Below are 19,695 nucleotides of genomic sequence, written 5' to 3' on the forward strand. Positions count from 1 at the left end.
TTTTTCCGCCTGTACCTGGAGTCTCAAGTTGGGCTTTTGACCTTTCTCACGGCTTTCTGGTCCTCCTGCCTGGTTTGGGAAAGTCAGCATGCTTGTCTTGGTCTTACCCATGTGGGTCTCCTGGATAAGTATGAGGTCCCAAGGTGGCCCAAGAGACGAACTTGACTGTACTTTCTGACCCCAGGTTTCAGTGTTTCTGTCTTGCTCACTCGGCTCCACCCACATCTCCTTCCAGGCATGGCCTGCGGCAGAGTTAACTGGGGGATGCTTTCCCGTTCCTGAGTGTGGGGGAAGCAGAGTGCTAATGAGCAGGGCATGGCCAGGCCGAAGGCCTTGAGTGACTGGGGCTTGGGGCTCAGCAGAGTGCCCCAACCAACCCCCTGGGACCGAGGTCACTTGGCCCAGGTGATGAAGGAAGTTGGCTGGGACTGGTGTGGGATAGAGGCAGGGCCCACTCGAGGAGTCAGGCTGCTTTGGGACAGCAAAAGAACTCAGATTTCGGAGCTGAGTGCCTACCTGGCTCTGCCAGCATTTGAGCAAGGTCCTCTGTCTTTGGTCTCGGGGCTCCCTTTTCCCACTCTTTCCATCTCCTGACATCTGCAGGCATATTTTCCCACCTTAGACCCAGACCGTGTGGTCTGATCAAGTCCATTTCCCAGTGCATGATACAGGCCGGTGATGGAGGGAGCCCGTTAGCACCAGGCTTTCAGGCACTGCCACAGAGCAAGGGGTCAGTGGGAGAGCATCTCAGGTGATGCCCTTGGAGCCCCTGGGGACAGTCCCATCCCTGCCGCTTGCACACACACTGCCCCAACCTCATTCAGGCTGGAAGCCAGTCTCTGAGCATTGCTCCACCTGAGGCGGCCCCAGCTTGTGATGCTGGCCTTGCAGCCAGGCCCCTATGAGTTTCTACCTGGAGCCCACATACCCAGGGGGTTTCATGTGGCAGTTCAGAGAGAAGAGCAGGAAGAAAGCATTCAGGTGTTTCAAACGGGAAGAGGCTCAATGTAACTTCACAAATCTGGACGTGAACCTAAAGAAAACACTGAAAAACAAGCCCACCTACAAAAGGCCCAAGAGAGGAGATTAAGTAGGGAAAGAAAGGTCCCCTTGGGCCTGAAGACAGCTGCCCTATCCCACCCAGGAGTGGAGACACTGGGCCCCCATGCAGACCAAGCTGGGCCAGGTGGACACACCCAGCGTGTGCTCAAGGGATGTAGCCAGAGGTCCCAGTGTGCCCTTGCCCTGAACTTTATACACAGGTACAGAGGTCAGCTGGGTAAAGCCGAGGACCAGCAGTTGGCCGCCCAGTGCTGCCCGCTGCCTCTTCAGGGGCTGGCTCTCTGAGGGCAGCCGTTTGCCCATAACCACAAGGGAGGCCGTAGGGAAGAATGCTGAACATACTGTGAGTGTAGCCGGTGCCCTGAACAGCCTTACACACCCCCTCCAGTCCCCACATGTCTTCTACTGCTTTGGGAAGCCGCCCTGCTGTGTGCCCCAGTTCAGCAGGGGCACAGCTGTTGCACGAGCAGCACTCTGAGTGCAGTGTAGTCTGATCTTATGTGATGGCCCAGTTCCAAGGCCTTGGAAGACAAATCAGGTAGGGTCAACATTACCTTTGAAGATTCCTTGAACTGCCCCCCGCCCCGAATTCCCTTCTCAGAGCTTGATGTAAAGCCCTACTAAGTTGTACTTGTGCTGACTGTAGTGGAAGACCTTGCCTGCGAACACCGAGGGTACCCCTGCTCTTCTCCGTGATCTTTCCCGAGCTGTCTTCACCGTGAGCCTCTGGGGCCGCTGCCCTTTTGAAGAGAGCACTTCCTGAGAAGATCACAGCCGTTGTGGGGTCATGGCTGGATCTGTGGGGAGGGCGGAATGCCATGGGTGCCACACTCGGGTCAGCCCTGGGCTCCTGTCTCCCTCTGCCTTCGTCTTTTCTTCCTCTTCCCTCCACCTGGCACTCGCACAGGCAGGCCTGACCTGATAGACTTCTGGCCAGACCTGTCCCTGCCAGCCAGTCATCACCGAGGATACCTATATCGTCCCGGGAGGGCCTGTAAATCTTAAAGGGTGAATGCTAGGTGGAGGGGCTTAGGAGCAGCCTGAGAAGCCCTGGCACCCTGGAAGGCCAGGTCAGCGCTGCCCCAGAGTGGTCTGCAGGCCTGGGTGCCCTTCATCCTCCCAGGGTGGTGCCAGGTTCAAGGTGGCAAGACCGATCTTTCCGTGAATCAGGGGACTGACTCACCAGGCCTCCTTTAAGGGCCCCAGTGAGGACTCAAGCTTTTGTCTCAGCCAGCCGCAGTGTCCCCTCCCACCCCTGACACAAGACGTAGGGATGACAGGGACTCACCCTCTCCTAAGCACCTGAAGGCCCCCAGGGCTGTGAACACCGCCCCCACACTTGGGCCACGCAGCCCGTGGACTGCTCAGAAACAGAGCTCCCATAGCGTCTCTCTTTCCTGCCAAGTGCGGTCCCAGGGGAAGGCAGGCCTTATGCCTGCCCTGGTCCCTGCTCTGCGTGAAGAAGGGTGTCATCCTCAGCAGGTGAGCCCAGCTGTGCTGAGAACAGGGCAGAGGCACACTGGGGCACTTGTGGGCTGCTCTGGGGCTTGGTCCTCAGCATCCCCTCCAAGAGGAGAAGAGCAGGTGTCAGGTTCCTCCCTCCACAGAGAGCACGGCTCATGAGCCCCATGCCCTGGGATGAGAGGCAGTGGATTATGGCTTTCTAGTTACATCTGATGCTGGGAAACATTGAAGGCAGGAGGAGAAAGGGATGACAGAGGATGAGATGGTTGGATGGCATCAGTGACTTGAGGGACATGAGTTTGACCAAACTCCGGGAGATGGTGAGAGACAGGGAAGCCTGATGTGCTGCAGTCCGTGGAGTCGCAAAGAGTTGGACACGACTGAGTGACAGAATAACAACAGCAAGGTGCATCTCATTAAACAAGGACAACATCTAAAGGTGACACGTGGCCGCATCTGTGCCCTATGGAGACCTGTGACCTGGCCATTCCAGAAGCTCTCAGGCCAAGGAAGGGACATCTCCACAGGACCTCTCATCACAAGGCGACATTTTACACTGTCTGACATCTATCAAACACTTGCCCGAAGCAGGCACACAGCTGGATGCCTGACCCCATCTCTTCAAAGGCTAACACCAGCACCATGACACGCATCCCTCACGACTCCAAGAAGACATTGAGGCTCAGAGAAGCCAGCCAACTGCCCCAGCGTCCCATTGTGCAGGAGGAAGTGACCCAGGGTGGTCAGAGTTCCCTGGCAGGCAATGTTCCCAGACTTGGTAAACCCATAACAAGCACCAGCTAACAAGGAATAAATCTCAGACAAGGTGTGCTTGACCACTGCCCTGAAAACTACAGAACATGGTAGAAGAAATGAAAGACCTTAACAAATGAGGACCATGTCAAGAGCACCGTTCCGAAGACTCCATGTAGTAAAGGTGTTTGTCCTCCCGAGACTAGATGGGGAGCCGGCCCACCTATGAGAAGCCTCCTGTGGAAACTGGCACATGGATGGCTGCAGGTGCTGCACAGAGACAGCCAAGCAAGGCGGGAGAACTGGCTGGAGCTGGCATGACCCGCTGTCCCGAGCTGGGATCCAACTGTACTGATACTGAAACATGGCCCTGGCAAGAAAAATGATAAAAGTCTGACCGACGAAGTGAATAGGATCCACAGACAGAGCCACGTGCAGACCGTGAGCTGCTTTATACTGGTGCTTATCTGGTAGGGCAGTGGAGAAGGGCAATCTTTTCAGTAAAGGGAACTGAGTCAAGCTGGATATCCAAATGGATGAAAACTGCCCTGACCTTAGCCTCACATTGGATGCAAAAATTGATTCCAGGCAGATTGCAGATCTACATGTGAAAGGTGAACTAATAAAACTTTAGGGAAAAAACAATTATCTTTATGACCTTGGAGTAGTCGAAGTTTCTTAAATAGGATACAAATAGCACTCCCCAGAAAGGAAATGTTTGATTAACTGGATGATGTTAAAATTAAGACCAGAAGGTTCATCAAAAGACACCCTTAAGAGAGGAAAAGGGCAACCCGCAGAGGGAGAAATGTTGTTTCTTTGAAATGAACATACATGTATCTGACCAATGACTCATGTCCAGGATGAAGAACGCCTACAAATCAGAAGAAAAGACAACCCAAAAGAAAATGGGCCGCCAACATGTGCATTTTACAAAGGACAGTATTCAACTAAACAGTAATAACGCGCAAAGGGCTCAGCTGCATTAGCTGTTGACTTTGTTGTTGTTTAGTCACTAAGTTGTATTCTGCTGTTTGTGACCCCGTGGACCGACCGTAGCCAGCCAGGCTCCTCTGTCCATGGGATTGTCCAGGCAAGAGCACTGGAGTGGGTTGCCATTTCCTTCTCTAGTCCAGGGATTGAACCTGCATTGACAGGCAGATTGTTTACCCCTGAGCCACCAGGGAAACCCATAGCTATTACTGCAAGTTAAAATCACAGTTTGATGCCATTAGATACCCACCATTGTGGCTAAAAAGGAAATGACGGAAAATGTGAAGGGTTAGGATATGGAGCAGCCAGAATGCCCTGCTGCCACTGGTGGCAGTGGACATGGTCTGCCCACTTTGGGCAGCTGTGAGGCAGTGTGTGCTCAAAGTCAACAAGCTCATCCAATGACCTGGCAACATACTCACCAGAAAGCAGCCCGTGCATTCCCCAAAGAGCCTAGACAGAATATTCTTAGCAATGATGATAACAACCCTGTACTGGACATGGTCCAAGTGGCCGTCAGAGGAGAACGGATAAAGGAGGTGTAGGCCCTTCACACGATGGGGTGCCAGCCAGCCAGGGGAGAGGGAGGCCCTGCTCTCTCCAGCCCGACTGTGAAGCTCACAGGGAGTTGGACATACGTGTGTGCACTGTAGGAGTCTATTGATAGAAAGTTCAAGAGCGGGCAGAGCTGGGTCCTGTTGCTGGAAGCCGGGCCTTGCTTACTCTTGGGTGTTAGTGCGCGAAGGGGGAACCTAGGGGCTTCCTGCGAGGTTCTGTCACCTCACTTGGGGGCTGGTGTCACAAGTCCCAGGGGGCGAAAATGCATGAGACAGTACCCTTGAGATCTGTGTACTTCATCCTTCAACTGGAAAGTTGAAAACAATGTCCTCTATATAAGGACAAGCCTTTCTAACTTAGCTTGAGAGATGGACAGTGCAGGCCTGCAGAGGGGCTGGGTCTGCCCCGAACTCCTCCCACCCCTGGCTCAGGGGATCCCCACCTCAGGCTTCCTGGTCAGGCTGCCTGGGACTCAGTCGCCCCTGGGATTAAGTCTCCCCCTCCAAGTTCAAGCAAAACATAGGAGGGAGCTGTGTGGGACTCCTTGACGGTCAAAGATGTCTCTCCATCAATACCAGTGCCATTTTGTGAAGTCATCTCCTCCCGCCACCTCCAGGGTGTGGGCCTTCTCTCCTGAACATCCTCCTGAACATTGCTATGGTCTATGCTGCCCTTGCTGCGAATCTGCATTGCAGAGACGGCCGAGCGGGCCCTGAGCGTGCTGGGGCCTGGGGTTATCAACGGTGCCTAAGGCAGTAAGAATTCCCCTTTCTTGCCTCTGGGCCTTCCTCCCAGACCATGGGCCCACTCCCCTGAGTAACTGGCCCCAGCGGATGGGCTGCATCCTCCTCGCATGCTCATGAGGGAAGTGAGGCTCCCAGAGGTTGGGGGGCTCGGGGGCTGGCCCGCAGCTGGGCCAGGACCGGCTGGGCGCCAGATGAAGGGCATCCGATCTCCAGTCCCCCGTTGTTCCCACTGAGCCACTCCGCCTCGCTTGTAATTTAATTAGGAGAACATTTAATCCCTCCGTGCATTTCGGAGACGGTTTTGCGCCTGGCCGGGGCTGTGAGGCTCTGACGGGGAGCCTGTGACTCATGCAGCTTCGCACAGCCCTCCCGGGCGGGCTCCCGAGGGGCTTCCTTGGCACCTCGTGCAGACAGAGGTGGTCTGGAGCTCCAATGAGAGGACACTGGCCTAGAAAGACAAACTAGCCTCATCTGTTCCTGGCAAGCCCCCTCCTTTATCCCCCTGGACGCTGGCCCCAGCAAGGCCTCTCAGTCCTTTCCCACCACGGTTTGCAGGGTGGGAAACAGAAAGGGGCTTGGACATTCACAGACATGCCGTGCCTGGTGCCTCTGGGGTCCATGGGTGTGGGCTGCAGTGGGCCCCCGATGTCTCTGAAATGTCCCAGGCAAACCTGGTACTGCCAATAGAGCTAGTACCCTGGTCCAGGGAACTGAGCTTGGGACCAAGCCTTGTGACATTTGCCCTTGTTTCCAGAAGGCATGGGGCTGGCCCTGGCCTCGCTGACAAACGCAGATTTCAGGAGACGTTAGTAGTGATGTGGATGGAAGCCAGGCCACAGCGGCCTCGCTGGAAAAGAGAAACTTGAACGTTTTGGCGTGAGATTCTGCAGGGTCCAGGAGAAAGTTGAAGACATGGAAATTCTAATTAACGCACACAGGGCTGGTTTTGCTCAAAGATCTCCAGGCTGTCATGTCGCAGGAGGCCTGCGAGTACATGCTCGCTGGGCGTGTGTGCATGTGTCTGTGCTCACAGTCACCTGGCGGGTGTTCTGTGGGGCCCCAGCCTCGGCCCCGCCTTCCCTCTGCCTTTCTTCCCTAGAAGGTTCTTGGCCTTCCCCATGCCTGTCTTGGTGTACAGGGTGCTAACCAGACTCTCCCCCTGCAGAGCAGGGCAGAGAGGTGGCTGGTTAAAGACAGCTGGGTCTTGCCTACCCGGGAGGCCATGACAGAAGAGAGGAGGGGCCCTTCCGGGAGACCAGAGACTGGAATGCGCACAGAGGGTCTGGCTCTGGAACCACCTGCCCGGGGTATCCGTGTGCAACCACCGGGGTGGGTGTGAATGCCAGGCAAGTCCTGGCTGACTCGGCAGCTGTGGGGAGGACTTCCCAACACACAGCCTTGGAGCTCAGAGCCCCAGATGCTGACCCGAGGCCGGTTCTGACCCAGTTACCCTGGCCCTGCATGCCAGCAGCAATGAGGCGCCCACAGCCTCTGCTTCATCTCTTCCTCGGGAGGTGCTGACTGGGCCCTGGCTGGGGGACCCAGGAGCCATGGTTCTGGAGCTCATCCAGCCTGCGGCTTGAGGGGTGCCAGATAAGGAGAGGCCTGGGGCAGCCACACATGAGGGTCCTGGCAGACAGGTACCCCAAAAGAGACCCAGGCCCCGTACAAGGGTTCAGGGAGCCGGTGCAGAGGGCCTCAGGGGCTGGAGGAGGCTGTGGCAGCCTGGCCTGGGGGCGTCCTGGGCCTCCTTGAAGGGAGGAGGCCTGCGAGGATGCTGGAGAGATGAGGGGACTCTGATGGCTGCCGATGAGTGAAAGGATGTTCCAGGTGGGACACCATGTGCAAGGCGCAGGGGTGGACACGGGGCGGCCCTCCCCACGGCGGGCAAGAGCCCCTCGCAGGTTTCCCCTACCCCCTGCCCTCGATGCCCTGTCTCCTGCCTCACACTCGCTCCATGGCAGCCTTATGGCAGAGCTCAGGGTAGGGGCCCAAGGGCAGATGAGCTCCCTTTCTTCTGCCTGAGAGGTGCGGGTGAGCCTGTGGCCTGGCCATCCAGAGCTGTGAGTGGGTCTGGGGGCCTGCCCATGGAGCTTGCGTGGCCAGAGCCACTCTCTCTCCCCAGCCCGCTGCACCCTGACCCCGGCTCTCTGGCGACTCCCTAGGTTGCACCAGACTGGCTTACTGACCCCCAGTCCCCTGACCCCTTGCTCCACCAATGGCCAACAGGCCCCGGAAAGAGGAGCTTCGCCCAGCCCCAGGGACCATCCTGTAATCAAGGCTGCAGTGACCTCACCTCCCTGGGGCCCCTCGGGCGGGGAGAGCTTGAGCTGGAAACAAAATGTGTCTTTATTTATGCTTTTAATTTGAATTCTGGAACTGTCCCAACATGGTAATACGTTTAACATTCAGTCAAATGCTGAAGAAAAATGGATCTGTTTTTCAGTAACTGCCTCCCACCCACTCTGGCCCCTGCGAGACCCCTGTGCACATCCCCAGTCCTCTGCACACGCTCCAGGGTGTGCAGCTCTCTCGCCTGCGTGGAGGCCATGGGGCTGAGCTGCCTGCAGGAGCTGAGACGGGTCCCCAAGCCGCTGGAGCCGAGTTTAATTACAGGCATCAATCAGCAGGCAGGCTGTGCGGGAGGCAGAGGAATGCGGCCCGGCGTGGACACTGAGGCCTGGCCATCTTCCCCCGGCTGCCCTGCAGGCTGCTGTAGCCCGGCGTAAACGCGGTGCCCAGCACTGCTGCCTCCTTCCCCCACCATGGTGGGGTGGCCCTTGGCCCAGCCCTTGGCCCTGGGGGCGCCTGGGATCTGAAGTCCCACTGCCGTCTCCTGCACTATGCCTGTACCCCACCTTCCCTGGGCTCCTGCAGGCAGGACCCTGGCCCTTGAGGTCAGGGACATGCAGAGCCCCTGCTGTCTCAACCTTGACCAGATCACAGGGCCTTGAGGAGGCCTTTCTGCTGCACACTGTCTCTTCAGCCCAGCCTTCCCTGCAGACCCCTCAGTCCAGCACCCGCCTTCCCAGCTGGCTCCTCTGCAGGGTCTGTACTGGGAAAGGCCTTCACAGGTTCCAGGGCGAGGCCCCTCCTGGGGAAGGACAGCCTAGGCCCAGCCAGCACTGGAGGGAGCCCCTCCTCCCATAACCAACAGACGGCGCCCAGGGAGTGACGACCCAAGGACCACCACAGGCTCACTGGTTGATTATGCCCCAGGCCCACGGCAGGCAGAGAGCTTGGGGCTGTCAGGTCAGATGGCCTCTGTGTTGGAGGAAAGAAGACAAGGAATGGGCAGGTTCCTCTGACTACACAGCCCCACCAACTTGAGTTGCTTCCTGGGGCTCCCTGGGCAGGTGGACTGCCTCTCGCCCCCTTGAAAACCTTGTGCCTGCAGATCTCGGCACACATGGACCTCTCTTCAAAAGGGGCGACCAGGCAAGGCAGCTGTGAGCTTGGATTTAGGCCACCTCAGCGCCCAGTCTTTCACCACCTTCACCCTGGGCTTTCCTGCAAGTGGCCTCAGAGGGTCCTGGGAGCTGGTGAAGATTGCCCAGCTGGATGGGTGATGGGTGATGGGTGACCACCCCGTCCACCCAGGGTGCGATGCCTTATGGGGCTGGGCCACAGGTGAGGGGAGGAAAAGCGAGCTCTGATAGGAAGAGAGGACAAGGAGGGGCCGCTGAGCAGCACAGCGAGGCCTGCGTGGTGTCCACCCACACAAGGGTCCCGGGTCCCAGCAGGCTCTTGGCCGTCCCTGCTCTAAGCAGGCCCTGCCACCTGTGCTGCAAACACCAGCCATGAAACCCCGACTTTCACAAAACACTTGGGGCGTCTCCTGTGCCCCAGATTCACTACAGGCCTCAGCCAGAAGGGTAAGCTGGCATCCTGCCTTGGAATACCACCGACCTGCCTCTGCCCAGTGCCCCTGGTTCCCAGCACGAGTCCTACCTCTGCCCTTGCTCACTTACCAAGTTAGCCTCTTGGGTCATCGCCAGGATGGGCCCAGAGTTCAGAGCCCCACTCCCAGGGGTGGCCTGGAAGCTTGCCTCAGTGCTGCGTCCACGAGGATGCGTAACCCCTGCTTCCCAGCCCCCTGTGCGGCTCTCCCTGCGCCTGAACATGCTTTCTGTGTGTGCCCTGCCATCCACACGTGTGTCGAGCTCTTCGTGAGCCTGGCGGGGCCTGGGAGTATGGCAGGTGTGCTGTCAGATCACGGTACCACCTCGAGACTGTCCTGTCCCCCTCTCGCTCTGGCTCCCTGGCCCGGCCAGTCCTCGGGTTACAGAGCAACCAGGAGGCCCTGCAGTTGGGGTCCTGACTTCCTTAGTCATTTGCAAGGCAAAGGCCACACCTGGCAGCAGCAAAGGCAGCCAGCCTGGGGCCTCACCTCGAGAGAGGTGCACACGATTAGGACGACCTGGAGACCCTGAGTCCAGAGAACCAGATCATGCTTCACTGACTCCGAGGAGAGAAGGAAAGAAGGCCAGCAAGTGACTCTCAGAAGGAGGGTGAGCACCCTGCGCACATCCTACACAAACAGACGTCTCTAGGGGAACCCCCGGTGGGGCAGCAGCCAGGACGGGCCCGAGTGTCCCGCTGACCTGGCACAGCGTCACTGTGCACGGGGTGCCCTAGCTGGGAGCACTGAGTCATGTCGCAGGGGAATCACACCACGGCTGAGCCCCGGGGATTGGCCCGGGGATACCGTGACGGCGGGGGAGGACGGGCATGCGTCCCAGGCCAGCTGTGCCTCGGGGGCAGGCCAACTGGAAGGCGTGGAGAATCAGCCATTTCCTCCACCTGAAGGAGCCCCTGAGGACAGCCGCAGCATCTGCCCCGTGGCTTGGCCAGGGTTCCACAGGGAAATGTGAAAAACAAAGTTGTCTGTCTTTTGGGGGGCAGGGGAGGGGGCTCAGAGAGAGAAAAACAATCTTCTCAGATGCTCAGAGCACGGAAGCAAGTGGAAAATGATCAGTCCGGTTTTCCATAAGTCACAACAAGAGGATCATGTTCCCAGATTCAGTGGGAAATGCCCTTGCTATATCCCCGCGGGGTTTAGCCCCTGGGGGCCAGTGGCCCTCGGTTGCTGAGGGCAGGCAGTGAGTGGTGGGCACTGGGCTAACAGACCTGAGCCCTGGTCCAGCACCGAGGCATCCCCTTTGAGCCCTATGTCCTTTCCACTCATCACCCCTGGATGAGCAGGCACTCACTGTGACACGTGGGTGATGGGAGTCAGCAGCGTCTCCCCTTCCAGGTCTAGGTCCTCAGCAAAGCTGTTGGTTCTCATGAAATGGGCTGTGCTCACTTCCAGCAGCGTGGGACTCTTTTTCACTGTTGGGAAAGATGTGGGGCAGTATGTTAGGCGTGATGGCATAAGGGCCCAGGGCTGCCCAGAGCTTAGATGCTGACTCAAACCTGCCTTCCTCAAACCCCTGGAGCCTTCCCACAAGCGGGTAAGGGACCCACTCACAGCACTGGGGAGGAGTGGAGGGGACGTAAGAAGTCTCGGCACAAGGATTGGCTGGGTTCATGATGGCCCCCATAGGCCTGAGTCCTCAGTGGTCAAGGTGCAATTGAGAGCCAGTGGGAAGGGCCAGGTGGTGCTACTGGTAGAGAACTTGCATGTCAATGCAGGAGATGTAAGAGATGCAGGTTTGATCCCTAGGTCCAGAAGATCCCCTGGAGGAGGGAATGGCAGCCCACTCCAGTATTCTTGCCTGGAGAATTCTATGGACAGAGGAGCCTGATGGGCTACACGCCATGGGGTCACAAAGAGTTGGACACGACTGAGCGATTTATCACGCACGACACCTCCTCAGAGTGAGGACTGTGGCCGGGCTGAGCTCAGAGGTCTGGGCCTCTCCCCAGATTCACACCAGACGTTAGGGTCGAGAAGAGCTGACAAACACAGATCTGGTAAGACGCTGATGCCCATCACTGTCCACAGTTATGTGGACAGACCCAGAGTGGTAGGACTCCTGCTCATGAAGAGTCGGAGGATGGGTGTGGGGCAGCCACAGAGGCCCTGGCCCCTCACATGCACTGCCTGCACCGCCTGAGGGAGGCACAGAACAACTCAGCAGCCCATGTTAGCGTTCAGAGTCCCGGGCCCACCTGCAGTGGGGTGACGCTGGCCCGCGGGGCTGACTAAGAGTACCTGTCAGTACCCGGATTTGCAATCTGGACCCTTTTTTTTTTTTTTTTTTTTTTAACCATTTAAGGTTTGTATTGTAAAATAAGTACTTGTAAAAAGTGAGGCAAGTCAAAGATTCACAAAGCCGTTCCTCCCCGCCGAGGTCATTAGTGTTAACCACCAAGTAGATTCCGAGCTCATCCCTCTGCTCATCAGAGCAGCTGACACCTGGTGGGACTTGCATTTACACACACGTGACGTTCCTGTCATTTTGTTCCTGTCACTCTGCAGCATGCCCATCTCCTTTTTCTACAGGTATGTAGACATGGACCTAAGTCTTACTTCAATAGTTGCGTGACAGTCTGTAGCTTAGATCTGCCACAGTTAACTCAGTCAGTCCATATTTGATGGACATCTGGTTCCATTAGCTTTAAGCCTCTACTTTAAGACAGTGATGCACCATCCATCTTTATGAAAACCTGACACTTTAAGGCAGGTGAGTGGGTGCTTCCTTGGTAACTTTAATAGATGTTGCTGGATTGTTTTCCCCAGAAGTTGTATCAGGCTCGACCAGTAGTGCATGAACATGCCAGCTTCCCCACATCCATGCCAGCGCCAGCCTTTGGCAGCTTTTTTGGGGCCCGCCAAATACAGATGAAGACTGGCGTGCTGTTTTTCCTTCTACACTGAATGCCTTTTGTGGCTCTGAGGCTGTTTGCTTTTCCTCTTGTGGAATTATCTGTTCATATCCTTTACTTGTTTCTGTTCATCAGTTTGTAGGAAAATTTTTATATGTTAGATAGAGATAATTAACCCTTTGTCATTTGGGGTACAGATACCTTCCCCAGTCTACTTCAATGTTTTAACCTTAATTATGGCTTTGTCATAGGAAATTTTTTATGATTTTGGAGCTATACCTATAGCACATTAAAAAGCAGAGACATCACTTTGCTGACAAAGAATCTGTATAGTCAAATCTATGGTTTTTCCAGGAGTCATGTACAGATGTGAGACTTGGACCATAAAGAAGGACAGGAGCTGAAGAATTGATGCTTTCAAACTGTGGTGCTGGAGAAGACTCGAGAATACACTGGATAGCAAGGAGATCAAACCAGTCAATCTTAAAGGAAATCAACCCTGAATATTCATCGGAAGGACTGAGGCTGAAGCTGAAGCTCCAATACTTTGGCCACCTGATGCAAAGAGCCAACTCATTGGAAAAGACCCTGATGCTGGGAAAGATTGAGGGCAGGAAGAAAAGGGGATGATAGAGGATGAGATGGTTGGATGACATCACCAACTCAGTGGACCTGAGTTTGAGCAAACTCCAGGAGATGGTGAAGGACAGGAAGCCTGGCGTGCTGCAGTCCACGGGGTTGTAAAGAGCTGGACACGACTTAGCGACTGAGCAGCAACAACCACCACCTATCTTTTGCTTTTGAAAAAGGAAGATTTCCCTTTCTTTATCAAAGTAGTACAACTGTCTCCTAAATGTGTAAGTGTGTGTGTAGATTTTAATACATTTAGCACTTACGCCTCACATTGTAGGAGGTCATCAACAGTCAGAAAATGAAGATGTGAAAGGTACTGTATTCAGTTTTACTGAAAAAACTAAAGTAAAACGCAAACTAAAATTTCTTCAAGGAAACATAGGAGAAAACCTCTGGACCTTGGATTCGGCAATGAGTGTCAAAGTGTGATACCAAAAACTCAGTCTGTGAGCAGGAGGAAAAGGAAAAACTGGATTTTATCAAAATTAAAAGCATTTGTTCTAAAAGAGACACTGCTAAGAGAATGTAAGACAACTCATAGACTTGGAAAGAATGTTTCATGTCACTTCTCTGGTCAAGGACTTTTTTCCAGAATGTATAAAGAACTCTTGGAACTTGACAAGAAAACTAACAACCCAGTTTTAAAAATTGATTACTAATAAGCTCATGGGGAGATGCTCAATTCAATCAATATTAGTAATTGTTAGGGGAATGCAAATTAAGTCCACAACAAGCTACCATTGTACCCTTATTGGAATGACTGAAAGTTTAAAATGGTAGCAATTTTGGATATTCAGAAAAGAATAAAGTTAGATCCTTACTTTTCACTTTATATTAAGAAATTAAAGTCTGACAATATGGTATACTCATGAAGATGCAGAGCAGCTAGAACTATTCATGTTGCTGGTGGGAATGCAGAATGGTGCAGCCATGTTGGAAAAGGGTTTAGCAGTTTCCTTTAATGTTAAACATATGTTTATCTTGTGACCCATTGGTCCCTGTCCCGGTTATTCAAGTGAATTGAAAATTTATATTCACAAAAACTTGTATATAAATGTGTATAACAGTTTCACTTAAAATTGCCAAAACCTGGAAACAACTAGGTTGCACTTCAGTAGGTCAAATGGTAAATGAATTGTGGTACGTCCATACAATGGAATACTATCCAGCAATCAAAAGAAGTGAACTAATGATTCATGTAACAACATAAATGAATCGCAAATGTATTTTGCTAAGCAGTGAAAGAAGCCAGATGCAAAAGGCCACATATTATATGATATCGTTTATATGACATTCTGGAAAAGGCAAGACTACAGGGACATAAAACATCAATGACTCTAGTATTGGGGAGGGGGAGTACTTACAGGGGTACAGGGATAACTCCTCTGTATGATGATGTGGTGTTGGATACACAACTGCAAGCATTTGTCAAAACCCATAGAACTTAACACATCTCCAAGAGTAAATTTCACTATACACACCACACCGCCTACTCCACCCCCTACCCCCTGCCACCAAAATAAGCCTGTTCGAGGATCCAGGATGGAAAGCAGACTGTGCTGAGTGAATTCTGTATTACAAATATATAACACAGCACTGTAAGGAGAGTGGAAGAAGGAGCTGACCTGTGAATCCTTGGGAAACAGTCTTTCATTGGACATAGTTAAAGTGAACGCACAAACACAGTATTCTAGGTGGTAAGTTTGTTTCTCAAGGGGCACTACAGGTGCCCTTGAATAAGTAAATTTATAGATAGTGGGAGTAAGGAAAGTAACAAGAGTTGGGGTGGTGAGTGAACCTGTAATGAGAAAATACCAGGATGAACTCATACTTGACACAGACACAAATAAATATAGATATGTGTGCACACTTGGGTTATTTTCATATATACATACTTCCTAGCTCTGTCCATTGAGAGACCCCAGAAGCAGTGACAACCCTGGAGCAGTGAGCACATCTAGTGCCCAGGTCCTGGCTTCTAAATCCTGCATATTCTCCAGTAAAAGGAACCGGGACTCTCTGACAGAATGGTGATTCTAGGGCTAGGGCAGGGGAAATGGAAGATGAGTCTAGAGTACTGTCTAGTGCTAGAAAGAAAAGAAATGCTCAAAAATGAATAAATGAGAAGGATGAGGGCATGTCAAATGGACACAGGAACTAACCTAAAAGAGCTCTCAATCCAGTGTCCAAAGCTACAATAATTTGAGCAACAAAATTATATTAATAATATAACTATTAGATTACAGCTGAAAATATAAATATTCCTGAGTCCATACTAATACAAATTAACAAGTAATTGAAAGAGAGAGATACATCTTCCTTACAGAAGAATTTCAAATAATAAATGTAGAAAGACTGAGGGAAAAAATCACCACTAGAACACCTCAGTATTACTTGCTGTAGGCAAGATCCAGGGACGAATGCTAAAATCAGTAGGTGAAACTTTAAGGAAAGACTTCAAAGGATCTCCCCTCTACTCTTAGTTGATTTCTGTGGTGGTTTTAACATATGTTCACCAGTGCTTTGCCATTCATTCTGGCAGGATAGAGTGTAGCTCCCCACCCCTGGGTGTGGGCTGGAATGGAGACTGCCTTCTCATGACTTGACTGTGGAAAGGGAAAAATGCTAAATATGGCCGGGTGACACCACCGTAACCACGTGGGTCAAGGTCAACAGTACCAGTGATAAACCACGTGGATGTCATGGACTGTGACATGGCATGAGGAGAAGACCCCTCACTTCGTGGCATTCTTCCCCCAAACCCTAGTCTAATCCCGAGAGAACAGTGACAATCCCAAACTGGGGGTCACGACACCTGACTAGTATCCCTAAAAAGTGTCAAGGAGATACATGAAAAACACGGAGGGACTAAGATTAGCTGTCATGGGCCAGAGAAAATTAAGGAAAACTGACTAAATGTAACGACAGATCTTAGAACAGAAAAAGGATATTAGCAGTTAAACGAGTAAAATCCAGACAAATGAATGAAACTGTAGCTTAACTACTAGTGTTGTTGCAGTGTTAATGTCTTAGTTTTGATAACTGTACCATGGTTATATAAGATGCTAACATTAGGAGAAGCTGGTGAGGGGCATATGGAGACTCTGTACTATTTTACCTCTCTGTAAATAAAAATATTATTTAAAAGTGAGGGGAAAAACCCTGTATACAGTGGTACAAGAAATCTTTAGTATCTAATTAAGGATATACAAGAACTCTATGGAGAAATTACAAAGCCTTAACGAGAGGCATTCAAGAAGACATAAATAAAGGAGAAATATGCTTCTGTTCCATTGATTAGAAAACTCAATAGTAAAAAGATTCTCCCCAAATCTTAATAAAAATCCCATGGTTTCTGTGTTGGAACCCTGCAAGCTGATTCTAAAATTACTCTGCAAGTATAAAAGGCCAGGAGTCAACAGAATTCTTGACCAACGACGAGCTAGGAGAACTTGCTCTAGTAGACATCAGTACCTGTTACCAAGCAGTAGTCATTGAGATGGTGTGGTGCTGATGCAGAGAGAGACAGACAGCCTAAGGGGACGGGGTTGGCTACCTAGAAACGGCCCCCACACGTATGTGAATGCTTACTGTGGATCAGAGGTGTCCTGCAGAAGCTGGGACGAGGATGTTCAGGGATACCTGTCTGTTCACACGAAGAAGATGTTGAACTGGACCCTTACCTCACACCACACATCAACAGTTCATTAATGGCATTCCTGGAAGTTACAAACTAATGAAGAGAAAACTGTAAAGACTTTCTGGCTGAATCTAGAAGAATATCTTCATGACCTCAGGGTTTGGAAGAATTTTCTAAGACTTCAGCAATAACCATAAAGGAAAAGACTGATTAATTCAACTACATTAAAATTGAGACGCTGTGGCTCAGCAGGTAAAGAATCCGCTTGCAATGCAAGAGATATAGAAGATGTGGGTTTGATCCCTGGGTCAGGAAGATCCCCTGGAGGAGGAAATGGCAACCGACTTGTAGTGGTATTGCTTGACATATGCTGTGGACAGAGGAACCTGGAGGGCTACAGTCCGCTGGATCGCAGAGTCGGACACAACTTGGCAACTAAACAACAAGCATCAGACAACATATTTAAGAGTAAAAAGCCAACCACAGAAGAGTATCCACAAAATACAAATAATTCCTACACATCGATAAGAAAAATGTTAGTAGCTTAATGAAAAATAGGGCAAGAGACAAGCACATCACAAAGAGGAATCCAAATGGCTGATGAACATGTGGAAAGGTGTTGTGCCTGACTTGCAATCAGAGAGATGTAAATAAACTCAGGGAGCTCACAGCCCATGGGGGCGAGGGCAGACTTCCAGCAGGAAACCGCACAGACATTACTTAGTCACACCCTGGAGAAGGGCTCCGAGTGAAGGGCTCTTTGCCCGTGACATTCTCTGAGAGCACAGGAAAGTGACGGGTGAGTCTTGAAGAATGCGTGCGCATGCAAAGACTCCCAGGTCTGGGACCTGGCAGGGATATTTATGGCCCCCATTTTAGATATTTGGGGCTGAGATTCAAGTACCCTGGGTTATATTATTCAGTTGTCAAGTGACAGAGCTAGAACTTCATCCAGGATTCAAATGTTCTCTCAAAAAAAAAAAAAAAAAAAGGAAAGGAAAAATGAGCACAAATACATATTTTTATGTCTGCATCACTTGTATACAGAAGGAAGGAACAGCAGAGTGGTGGCTGGAAAGTGGAGCTACTTTCCAAACACCCAAGATGACAAGTGCCATCTCCAAAGCCCCAGGGCCAAGGGTGAGCCACCTGACCCCTGACAAAGGCCCATCCCCGGTGTTTCAGGAAATTAAACTGTGCACGTCAGTTGGCTCGTCAGAGCAGTCAGGGCCTGCACCTGCCAGAGAAGAATGTGCAATGTTTGGTTTTACCCTGAGAACAGCATGTGAGGCCCCCACAGCAAGGGGCAAAGAAAGGAGCTCCACATTTTGGTTTTTCCCAATCGACAGGAATGGCACTTTTTTGCCCACTCCTACATCAGATGTTGTGGGGTCTGCCTCCCCTATCACAGACAGGCAGCAGTCAGGGCCACAGACCCCCCCCCCCCCCCAATTTCCCACCTGTAGTCCCAGTCTGGTCAGGCTCCTGCAGGAAGGTACACGGAGTGTAGTGGGGTTGGGAGGTGGATTTGTATCCTTGGCAGACATGGTGGCTTACTGCCCCTTCGGGGCCAAGGTTTGGGGTAAGTGCTGTGTCCCACAAAATCTGGCTTGTCACCCCCAACTTCAGGGAGACTGTGGTTGGTGTTTTGCAAAGATGTGAGAAGACCAGCGGCCCTGACCTTGCAACTGCTGACCAGGCTGAGCCCTTGGTGGACTCAGCAACCTGTGTGGACACCTGAGCCCCTAAGAGGGCATCAGAGCTATGCCAGGTGAGCCCTCCAGAGTGCCAGACCTTGGGGAGAATAGCCCTGCATCCTGGCGATGGTGAAGTCACACTTTGATGAGACAGTCCCAGATTTCAGTGCTTTAATTCTTTGGCTGCCTTTGCCTTGTCAAGGCCAGAATCTGGGCCTAAGTTTTCAAAGCAGAACAAAACAATTTTGTTTTCTAGGAAAATGGGAGGTCTGGGATGGCGAACGCAGCCTCTGGCGTGGCGACTACCACAGCTGGTGATACCGGCTGCCAAATCTCACCCTCTCTCCAGAGAACAGGAACCAAACAACACAGCATCTCTCCTAGCCAGTGGGCCCGCTTAGTAGGGTGACTTGAATTTTCTTTAAAAAAAATATGGGCACAGAAAAAAGACTGGAAGGAAATTGATCAAAATACTGTTTGTCTTTAGGGAGAAGAGACTGGATTATTTCCATTTCTTCCCTACAGTGTTCACGTTTTCTGTCCTGGATGGTACTTTCTCAAGCCAGGAAACAATGTTTTATGGAAGTCACCCTGTTTGTGCTTTGCCCCATCCCACAGCCCTGCACATCGGTCCTGGAGTTACATCGGAGTATGTGAGAGCACCCTTCATCCTTCCACCTGGCCTGGAACTGCCCACGTGCCCAAACAGGGCTCTCTCCCACCACAGGTATCTCCCGAACCTTCTGTTCCTGGGAACACCTGGTCTGACTTCCTTTGGCTTTCCATCCAGCCTCTCCTGGTCCAGTCCCTCACTCTCACAGGAAGTCCAGCTGATCCCCAACACTGGAACACTCTTGGCTCCCACACGATGCAGGAAGGGAATTCCCATCTCTGTGTTCTCCTCCAGTTGTGGCCTCATTTCTTTGTCACAGCAGCTCTGCAGGATTGCAGCTTTAATTTCCATTTCTTGATGAGCAAACCAGTTTAAAAGGCTAAAACTGATGCCCTGGACCACACAGACCAGGCCGGGACTTCAGCACCAACTCAGACCTGCCATAAGGCCCCAGCCCCTCCCCACTGCCCCCTGTCCTCAGGAGAGTCTCTCTGGTGTCTGGACCTTCACCTGGTTCTCCCTCTGGTGACTGATTAAAATCCTGCTGAGCCCTTCACAGGGCCTTCCAAGGCTCTCAAGACCGCCCCCTCTTCTGGATGGGTACGGGGCTTATGCGTGCCGGGACCACAGGTCTGCCAGTTCCTTGGCACGGTACCTTGCCTTCCACCTCCCCCCATATCCCTCCAGGGCCTGGCACAGGCATGTTCCCCGAGCCAGCTCTCTCCACAGGGACAAACAGAAGCTGCCCCTGTCCTTCCCAAG

General features: G+C 52.2%; 1 protein-coding gene across 3 annotated transcripts in view; it reads right to left on the reverse strand.

Annotated features, from left to right (window-relative positions):
• The window catches only part of KCNQ1 (potassium voltage-gated channel subfamily Q member 1), a 364,068-nt gene that overhangs the window by 176,259 nt on the left and 168,114 nt on the right, over positions 1-19,695 (reverse strand). For all 3 annotated transcript variants that reach the window (XM_070457845.1, XM_070457847.1, XM_070457844.1), the window contains exon 11: positions 10,790-10,910. In XM_070457845.1, the coding sequence (XP_070313946.1) occupies positions 10,790-10,910 (121 nt within the window). The remainder of the gene's footprint in view (positions 1-10,789; positions 10,911-19,695) is intronic.

This window comes from Odocoileus virginianus, chromosome 28 (genome assembly GCF_023699985.2).
Source record: "Odocoileus virginianus isolate 20LAN1187 ecotype Illinois chromosome 28, Ovbor_1.2, whole genome shotgun sequence".
In the NCBI taxonomy this organism is placed as follows: Eukaryota; Metazoa; Chordata; class Mammalia; order Artiodactyla; family Cervidae; genus Odocoileus; species Odocoileus virginianus.